Genomic DNA, 10,754 nt, shown 5'->3' on the forward strand with positions numbered 1-10,754 from the left:
ATCGAGTCAGTGTTCAAATAGATTCACACCTCACGACTAATAAATATAAGTACATTTTAGGAGCTACAACTAAAAACTATGTCCGTGAGGTGATTGGAGTGCATTCTATGTATTGTAATACATATTTAAAACTAAAATTTATACATTTTTAAAATGCAAACATAATTATAAGTTTATTTAATTTTTTGAAAGTGCCAAAAATTGGTCCAATTTAATTGTTTACTACTACTACTACTGAAAAAATTTAAATAAAGTCTTTGTTTGGCCCAAAATATGTCCTATTACCTTAAAAATTACATGGTCACACAAGAGTGGGAAAATGTCTGAAAATTTAAGTTTTGAATTTTTACACAGCTTCTCACTCAGTTCGTTGTGTTTCGTACCGGAAACTTTAATGCATGAGTGCTTTCCTTGCCAAGACATAGACTCAACTTAAGTTTCAGAAAAACTGAAAAAATTTGTTACTCACCACGAATGCACCCGCGATATTTTCTATAACTCATATTGTTGTTTTGATTATTGGTTTGCTTTTTTGTTATTGTTGTCCCACGAGATATTAACTTGAAAATCTAAGAAAATCTTGTGCAAATCGAAGCACTTTTTTCTATTAAGTTCTATTAAGAACTCTTAACGTCTTAGTTTATAGGAGAATGTAAACAAACAGGTAAAGCAGCAACAAAGAAGCTGGTCACTTTGACCAGACACACAATCGCAAATCAGCTGCTCTAGAGTCATCACGTTGCATGACTTCCCCTTTGATAGTGAGCAACACACGGCAAAAGGTCGGTTCATGTAAAACATTATCCAGTAACTTAATTTGTGAGAATTCTCTCTCAAAGAGAAAAATATCAAAAAAAGTAGATGGACGCGAAAGTATTTGTAAGTATTACGAACAGCTGATTAAATTTGTTGGCGGGAAAAAATTAACGTATCGTATTAAATTAACAAACAATAATAAAGCAAATAAAATGCAAAATAACGAGCTTCGGAATCACATGATTTAATTTTGTCCACAATAATTGTTCCATTTCCTCATCACTGTCAGATGAAGAACATTCTGTTTGCAATTTCAATACGCCAATTTGAATTCGTGTTTATTTTTACTTTGCAATCAACTGTTTTGTCACTTGCAATTTCTTACAAGTAAAAATTTACGCAGTAAAAACTTGCAACTTCCCCTTAAAATGAAATGCCACCCTCTCTTTCCCATATTTTGCAAGTTTTTTGGGTACATGAACACCTAAACGTGATAATTTGTAACAATTGTTACAAACCATTTGCTTCATGAACAGATCTAATATAAATACAGTACTGCCAAACAAAAAAACTATTTTTCCGAATCCTCTTATCATTTTTTAAAGTAGGAAATCATTTTTCAATATTATCTCAATAAGTAAACTTTCGATTTTCATGTAAGAATAACGGTTTGTCCTCAAATACTTAACGCACACTGTATTCGTAATTGCAGCTGCATCAGAAAATATGTCTATTCGCTTTTTAATTTAGCAAATAAAAAAAATTTATTTTCGTTGCATTTAATAGGAGATCGATCTGTCCAACAACGCGCTCGTCACAATACCGTTGGAAATTTTTCAACTACCCTCGCTGCGTAATCTATATGTTGATAGTAATGAGCTTTTCAATCTGGAACGCGATCTGCAGGTATTGTGCTTACATACATATATACACAATTGTGTGCTTTTGATAAACAACTTATCTAGTTATAGCAGATTTTGCTTTCAAATTAATAAATCGCGATTTTGTGCCTACAAACTAATATTCTTATTAAAAATTTTATTTAAAAAGATTTTTGAGCTAAAACTATACATGATTAATAGTTCAAATATTGAATGGGAACCCACCAATTCGGTGTTTAATGGGTATAAAAAGCTAAGTTGATATAAGTTGTTTTATTAAAAGGTCACAGATATCTACTCATTTTAGTTTCTACATTTTTTTAATTCAATGAGTTAATACACGAGAAAATCTATTTTACATTTCCTTTGCATGCGCTTATTTTTATTATTATTTTATTAGTTTTATTACTATTTTGTTTATTTTTATTTTTCCCTTAGGATCTCGAGACACCAATACGTTCGCCATTAGAATATTTAAACGTAGCCGATTGCGGTTTAAAAAACTTTCCCAATTTGGGAGTACTGCCAAGTGAGTAACTAAAATTTAGTTCATTACTTATTTATTTGTAGTAAACATAGAATTTTAGATTTACCCTCGTAAAGTGAATACAAATTCTCATAAAAGAAATTGAGAATCAGAATGTAGTCTTATCATCCTTTGATTCTTAGTATTTAAAGCTGCAAATGCGTTTTTACCTCTTAAAGCCACCGTTGGGATACGGCATACGATCTTCAATTTGCCGTATTTATTACACTATGTCTAGGCACGCACCCTAATTGCTCAAGTAAAAAAGTTAGGCAACTAAGGCTTTAGTTGATTTACCATACAATAAATTGTGAAAGTAATACTTAATTGCGACAAATTAAGTCTAATTCCCCTGTGAGGACTATTCAATGAATAGACACCAACATCCAAGACAAGTGGAAGACAAAACTTATATTAAGCGGTAAAAAAAAGATGAGAGTTGACTATCAAGCAAGATTTGAATGAGTCCGAAATTGTGGAAATCTATCGTCTATCTCTCTAATCTATCCTTCTACAATCGCTTTGTATTTTATGTAAGCATTTAATATTTAAAAACTATTTAATATAAGAATTTATACCTATTCTTCATTTGGTGCAAGAGTGCCATAATCCAAAACACATTTTTTGTTAGATAAGTATGCAGATATTACCAAAATCTTTTCTTTTATGGTTCATGGTGATAATAATAAACAGTTTATTATTATTAGATGAAAATATGTCTTTCTTTACTAAATTGAAATATAGTACTTTTAAGCCGTATTTTTTTTCTTCAACATTTTGTTATTTTGAATGGAGACACCCTTCTTCTTCAGTCCTAAAGACTGCAATGAATAAATAAATAAATTCTAAATTCAGTATACATTTTAATATCTTTAATATATTTCACTTTTAGAACTTTGGCAAATAAATGCCTCATCAAATCCCTTGACTGATCTCACAGTGGACACACTAGCCAATATGTGTAATTTACGTACTATGGATCTAACGAAAACGGAAATAAGCGAATGTGCCTGCCAACAAGTAAATCGATATTTGCGGTATGTCGGTGCCAGTGCCAAATTTGTGCCAATCTGTTTGGGTGAGTAAAGAATATATTAGAATGGTCAAAAAACCTCTTTTTTCTTAGTGCTATGCCCTAAATTTGTTCTATAGACAAATAATGAGACACCTATCTTTAAATTTTTTTACTTAATATTTACCCGTGCCACTACTCGTACCGTTGAATCCCCATAGGGAAAACTTACTTTTACGTGGCTTTAAACAGGGTTGTGTCTAGAGGTAGAGGGTGTTAGATGAGTCCGTTTGATGGGGCATGTGAAAAGGTGGTTAGTGTCGTGCGGTGTGTTTCCCATGTTGGATATTATTTAATCTTCGCCTTTGATTTTTTTCAAAAATATATACACCCCATACATTATAAAAAAACAAGTTTAACTACAGGGTGGGCCATATAGCGTTTGCTTTTTGAACCACCTATTTTTTTGAGAATGGTAACACAAATGACATGTCAAATGTATTCATAATTTACTTAAAGGTTTAAAATTGGGAAATATTGAAAACCTATTTCCAAAGTGGTGAGTCTTCTTCTTCTTTTCTGATTTTCACATCGGTGGCTACGTCAATAAGCAAAATTGTCGGATTTGGGTCTCAGAAAATTCACACGTTACTGTAGAGAAGCAAATGCATCCACAACGAGTCACTGTTTGGTGCGGTTTTTAGTCTGGCGGCATCATCGGGCCATTTTTTTTTCGAAAATGAGTGAGGAGCCGCGGTTACAGTAAATGGCGAGCGTTACCGTGACATGCTCAACGAGTTGTTTCCAAAAATTGAAGAGGATGACATGGTTGACATTTGGTTTCAACAGGACGGTGCAACTTGTCACACTGCCAAAGTTACACTCGAACTTTTGGCTACCGTTTTTGAAAACCGAATAATCAGCCGAAATTCCGATATCAATTGGCCGCCTCGGAGCTGTGATTTAAGCCCGTTGGACTATTTGTTGTAGGGAGCCGTTAAGGACAATTGCTATGCGAACCATCCAGAGACGATTGATGCTTTAAAACACGAAATCGAAGTTGCCATTCATGAAATTGGAGCCCAAACAATCGAAAATGTGCTTAAAAATTGGGTTGATCGAATGGCCTACTGCAAAGCCAGACGTGGCAGTCATTTGAACGATATTATTTTTCATTCATAAATGACAATGTTCAATCTTCAAAATAAAAAAAAAGTTTGAAAAAATTTTGATTAGTTTTTTTTTATAACCGATTCAAAAAGCAAATTTTACATGGCCCACCCTATATTTCCTATAGGGACCTTGAAAATTATCCATAATTGAAAAAAAGATTAAATAATAAATATTTGGGTTTTTATGTTTTGCATCATGGACTTACCTTCCCAGTGCCGTCAAATAAATAAAAGCAATCACAATCACGGTCTTAATCTCACAAAATAAAAACACAAATTTACACAGCGTTAGCGGCACACGTAAATGGCGCTCGCAAAAAAACAATTTGAACAATTTTTTTTTTGCTAACTATTTTTGTTTTTTATATAAGTATAGCTGTTGTAACTAAAAAATCATAAAAATCCAAGTTCCAAACTTTGTACAAAAATTAGAAAAGTTTCACACACTTTTCATTCACAATTCACAGTTTTTAATTATAATTTATTGAAACATTTTCGGTATGCAGTTTAAAGCCTATTAAATTTTAGTGTAATAAAGTTTGAAGTTTCTGAAAAATCAAGTTTATAAAAGGTGTCACAATTACTTTCTTTCTAATACAGGAAAACCTCCCGTTCTTCTCCAGCTAGAGGTTTTCTTTCAAGTTTGAATCGACTTTATCCATTCGCATTCGATGTAATCGAATCAAGGCCTCCACTAGACCATACCATATTTATACAAATATACTCTTATAAGGTTCATTCCTGCTCTTATGTGGCATCGATAATAGAAGAATATTTTGAAGAACTTTTATTTTGAATAGTCTATCAGACATCCCTTTGAATGTTGTCGTCTCAGTTATTGTTGAGTGTTGTTTACTCAGCGTCTGATACTGGTTGGAAAAAGCAATTCATGACACATCATGAAATAATTTTTCTAACTTCATAATATGGACATACTGCGGCAATCTGTCTGAAGCTTTATTGGCTTGGTATAAAACAAATCAGCGAGAATCGTCGTCACATAAGCAACTCGTCGTAGACAGTGATAAAGAGGTGCTGTCTGTCAATGCTTTCCCTATGGGTTCATAGACACATTTAATATAATGGTGAGACCCATACCCTCAATGTGCTTTTAGTTATTATCACTCAGTAGAACTTTACACTTGCAGTAGAGAGCGCTTATTTCGCAATTTTTTCAGAGTGGAAAATCTTTTCACGATTTGATGCTCCTGCAGCTATACGACGTCAGGTTTTCCTTTTCCGGTTTTATTAGACGCGCGATGCTGCGTATTTGAATCAGCTGAAATAAGTACGTAGCTCTATAACACTGGAGTTCTGCTTTACATAATTAGAATTGTGTTACCAGGTGTACTTAAACATATACATATACATATACGTTTTACTTGCACCAGATCTTATTGACTACCGTTGTCCAGTGCAAGATTTGAGATTTCTTTATGAAATTTCCGACTGTTGAACCGATCTGCCCATGCCCACTTGGGTCTTGAATTCGTGATAAGACATTTAAATATAGAAATCCTTCCATCAATTTTCGACACAAAAAAATTGCCCGAAAATTTGTTGTTATTGTTGTTGTTGTAGCAGTATACTTAATTTGTATTATTTGTCTGTCACTAGAGCATTCTGATCTTATCCTTAACCCATTAGCGCCAGCAGGAAAATATCTCATCGGTTTTGAAAACAAAAAAAAATTATACATTAGCGTAGTTGTGCTGGGGAATAATTCTGCAACATAGTGTGTGATTAACTCACTCATGCACGACCTTCCTGTTGCATTTCATGAATTTTGTAATAGATTTGCTCACTTCACTTTCCTAAGCTTTGCATATCTTTAGGCTGAATCACATATGTGCTTATACATTTGCATACACACTTATAGTATACATATGTATATACTTATGCATGCTGGCGTACTCAGTACTGTGACAGGCCATCTCAAATTCGACTCAAACTTACGGATTCTAGTTTATAACTTTTTTGAAACGAAAACAAATGTTTTATTATTAAAATGAAGCTATGCCCAGAGTACGACATTTCAATCTGGTCGATGAAATTATTGAATAACTTGAACAATTTTCAACCGATCGACGTCATCAATCATCACTTATGCATCCATATACTCCGCCCCATATCACTTTCCATAGTATGTCGAAGTAGTAGTTCTGCTACATATTGAAAATTGTTTGTCAGTTGTCCATATAGAAAATATCGTGTCCGCATGCGGCACAATTCGTCATTTAGCCTGAAACTTCCTAGGCACAGATATGTATTGTAGTATCGGACTTATGTATTTTTAGGGAGATTCTTAAAGAGTAGAGTTTGTGTTAACAAAACGAAGATCATGGAAAAGCTCAAAGATAACATTCGAGTAGAGATATCGTCGAAAACGCTGGAAAATATGTCGGAACTGCTAAAAATACATGCCCACTTTTTTCTTACCAGTACGGCCACTTTGTCAATATTCTTTTTGGCACCTGGTTAAAACAAATTGGATAAGAGCTAGTTTAATAAAAAACGGAACCTTTCCAAATATAATGAGTGAGCCAACGTTATTTGAGAACCCGTAACTGTTAATGCAATATTTAATTGGCTTGTAAAGGGATTATTAAAGAAGTTCACTCAAGTGCAGATACTAAAAAATTCGTCTACATAGAACGGTGGACTCTTTATTTATACAAAAACTAAATTAATTAAGTGTTCTTTCAAAAGACGATCCTAGATCTTGTTTTAAAATAAAACTAGTAAACATTTAGATTCAGGTTTCACTATTTTTATTCAAAATATGGCTCATACAATTATGTATGAAAAATGATGTAAAATATCTAATCGTTGAGATATTTAAGGTTGTTCGGCAGCACTTTGCGTTACAGCAGCAATATTCCATTTTTTTCATCATAAGTTTAAATTAAATTTTAACGCGTTGTGCTATCGTGTAAAATTTTGCATCTGTCGACTTGAAAAATGTGAAAAATGACACAAAGAAAAAGCTCCGTTTATGAATTATTCGCTATTGAAATCTAGGCGTCACTTTTGAAAAACCAGTTTTTCGGGTACAAAATACCATTTTTTTTCTATAGGCTAAAATAAACACATCATTTAGTTATGGTATCCAAAATTCGACTAAATATCTATATGTTAGGTTAGGTTGAAGTGGGAGTCGCTGAATCCAATGACCCATTGAGGCAAAGATGACGGCCCATTGTGATAGCATATTTTAATAAATTATTTCCTTTGAAATATCCAGTGTTCCGGATAAAACTCATCAGCCCTCTTAAATCGGTATCCGTAATTTATTTAGAGTATCTAAAAATGCAGTCCCGAGACATTCGAATTGAGTGCTAAGCAGTGATAGGGGAGATTAAACATCGTTTCTTTCTGCTCATAGTTTTTATAACTTCTACAACAACTTCCGAATGGCATATACAGTAGGGCGGGTTGATTTAAAAATCACTCATTGCTCTGTGAAAATCATATTCTAGGGATCAAAATAAGAAACTTTGACGAAGGAACCATACCTCTAAAACGAATTCTGATGTCCCCCAATTTGGGTCGAACGAAAAATCCCACTTTGACCCATTTAGAGTGCTCCAATCGAGTCCAAATGTATGACAAGTTCGACCCAAATTGGGGGACATCAGAATTCGTTTTAGAGGTATGGTTCCTTCGGCAAAGTTTCTTATTTTGATCCCTAGAATATGATTTTCACAGAGCAATGGGCGATTTTTTTGCCTCCCCACAAATCGACCCGGCCTAATACACAGCCTTTCTGAATGCTTGTTTATTAAGGAGTGTTATGCGGTATATACCCACCCTGCCTACGAGTTACATGGTTCATTCGATCAGTCCAATGTAATTTGCATAATTTGTTCTGGCGTTAAACGATTCTTGATGACTTGCCAAACCTTGCTGAACAAAAGTGTCAACACAGTTTGTCATTCTTAGCCATCAAACCATAGTTATCGATATTTATAGTTCACATGCAGCTATAAAAGCACCCGATGTACATATAGTATTCAGTAAAGTCAAGGTCAAATTTTTTAGCTAGGATGACTCGAACGGTATATTCCGAAAAGTACGGAAAACTCTCGTACTACCGGAAATGTAACTCTAGAACCTCCAAAGTCCGTGATTTATAAAGCGCATCACTCGTTTTTTGAAAAAAATAGCCATGTCTAGTGCACCGTACCTTACTTTTGCTGAAAAAAGTCAAAACTCAAAAAATCAAAAATTCTACAAAAACGGATTCAAGACTTTCAATTTACAATGCCTACATAAGTGAAAGTAAAATCGCGTTTTCGTCTAATGAGATGCTCCTAATAGATATCGCCATAATAGTTGTTGTTGTAGCAGCAGTAGTCATTTCGCCATGATAATCATTTCTGCATACTTCTATTACTTCTATAAAAACAATTTCCTTGATATGACACCCTTGCACCAAATGAGCGATATATCCGAGAAAATCACCCAATTTTTTTGTTTTTTTAAAGCGCTTGAAATTAATTGTTCCATCTTTAATTATTCTATTTTTAGATAACCTCGACAACAACATTTGCCCAGATCCATATAACCTAACAATAGGTTCAGAGACATATCAAAGCTGCAAATCGGAAGCTGAACTGGCCAAATTAATGAGTTGGCGGTGGCTGTTAATTGCGGCGGTAGCGGCACTGGCAGTGCTCGGTAAGAGACAGTTAATTGATGTAAAGCAATTATCAAATTAACCTTACTTATTTGCCACTATTTTTTACAGTATTTACATGGTTTTGCTGTCGGCGACGTTCGAAGAAGAAGAAAAAGGCGAAAATCAAGTCTAAAGCTAAGAGTGTACCACCAAAGCAACAGCCACTTGTGTCGCCCACACTTGCGCTGAAGAGCCACAACGATCGTACGATGCTGCAGGACTGTGATTGTGCGTAATTCATGGTTACTATTATTTTCTAGTTTTAGGTGTAAACATTCTAAAAATAGCCACAAATATTATAGCAATTAATTAATTTACAACAGAAACTACTCTTACTGTATATGGAACTATATGGAACTAGTATACATAATTGCTTTATTGGTTAGGAGAAAAGTAGTTTTGTTTTTATTTTCGAATAAATTGTAAATTGCCATACAGCAAACTGTTGCCAAAAAATATGAACTTAGATATCGAATTACAACGAGTCGAAGGTCAAGATGACAGGTCGAAACCAAAACGAATGTATATGTACATATATTTAAAAACATAGAAAACGGATGAACGAGAAGTATTAAAACCCATGGCTTTAGCTTAGTGTAAAATTTTGCAATAAAATATCGTAAAATAGAATTTTGTGTGCAAAGTGCTACAATCAACATTAGTTTAATATATATATGTACATATGTATGTAGGAAATTATGAATATCTGTATATATTCGTTTGTTGCTGAAATATGTGTACCGAAACTTGAATTATACGATGCTAATCGAAAAGGTGCCTTCAATTGCATTTTTGCATTTACATAAAAATATATGTAAATTTATTTGATAAATTTACTTTTTGATAAAGTAATAGGTTTAAACTAATTCCTAGTTAGCTAAGTCTGTGCAAAATTTATTTATAAATTAAAATGGTAATTTTTAAGTTAAGCAAATCAACACTTTATATTTTACGAGTTTAAGAAATCACGTGCTCTTATTGTTTTTGTAATAAATGTGAAATGCCTTGAAGAAGAAGTATTTGTTTATTTTATTTTATTTTATTTATTTAATTATACAAACGCCAAACGGCAATATACTACATAGATTTAATTTATTCAAAAAAGGGAATAATTTATAATAATATAATAATATAGAGGGGGTATTTATTAGTTTGAGATAACAGTAAGACAAATATGTTAATAAATTGAGCAAACAAATTATGTTAGGTGCCGTTTAACAGCTGCAACAAATGCACCAATGGATCCGCCATAGAATTCCACGTCATTATTGAGTGTATTGACTAGATTCGCAATACGATTATGTGGGCCACCAATTACGTAATTTTTGCTTGACTTGACAGTTTTTAATAGGCGACGACGCCTCAGATGTAGGTTAGCCGGCGCAAATTCAAAGCAGGCTGCTGCGTCTGGAGCATCTATCAGGCCATTGAGTACTTTGTAAAAGAAAACTAAGTCTGTCACCTGTCGACGTCTTTGCAGTTCCTCGATTCCGTAATGAATGTAGATGTCATCAGTTGAGGTGCAGCCTTGAGGCTTATACCGGTGTGCTAAAGTCCTGCAGAACTTCCTTTGGACTGACTCGATGCGTTTGATCTGGTAATCTGTATATGGAGACCATATGACAGATCCGTATTCCAGGATCGGTCGTACGAGAGTGTTGAAGAGAGATATCAGCGTGTGCGGATTGGTGAAATCTTTGCTGGTCCTTGTTATGAAACCCAGAAC

General features: G+C 33.8%; 1 protein-coding gene across 5 annotated transcripts in view; it reads left to right on the plus strand.

Annotated features, from left to right (window-relative positions):
* LOC129245136 (leucine-rich repeat-containing protein 4B) overlaps positions 1–10,044 on the plus strand; it is a 46,363-nt gene extending 36,319 nt beyond the window's left edge. For all 5 annotated transcript variants that reach the window (XM_054883144.1, XM_054883143.1, XM_054883145.1 and 2 more), the window contains 5 exons: positions 1,543–1,662; positions 2,076–2,166; positions 3,056–3,241; positions 8,878–9,027; positions 9,098–10,044. In XM_054883144.1, the coding sequence (XP_054739119.1) occupies positions 1,543–1,662; positions 2,076–2,166; positions 3,056–3,241; positions 8,878–9,027; positions 9,098–9,264 (714 nt within the window). In that variant the 3' untranslated portion in view covers positions 9,265–10,044. The remainder of the gene's footprint in view (positions 1–1,542; positions 1,663–2,075; positions 2,167–3,055; positions 3,242–8,877; positions 9,028–9,097) is intronic.
* The last annotated feature ends 710 nt before the right edge of the window (positions 10,045–10,754 follow it).

Source organism: Anastrepha obliqua, chromosome 4 (genome assembly GCF_027943255.1).
Source record: "Anastrepha obliqua isolate idAnaObli1 chromosome 4, idAnaObli1_1.0, whole genome shotgun sequence".
Taxonomy (NCBI): domain Eukaryota; kingdom Metazoa; phylum Arthropoda; class Insecta; order Diptera; family Tephritidae; genus Anastrepha; species Anastrepha obliqua.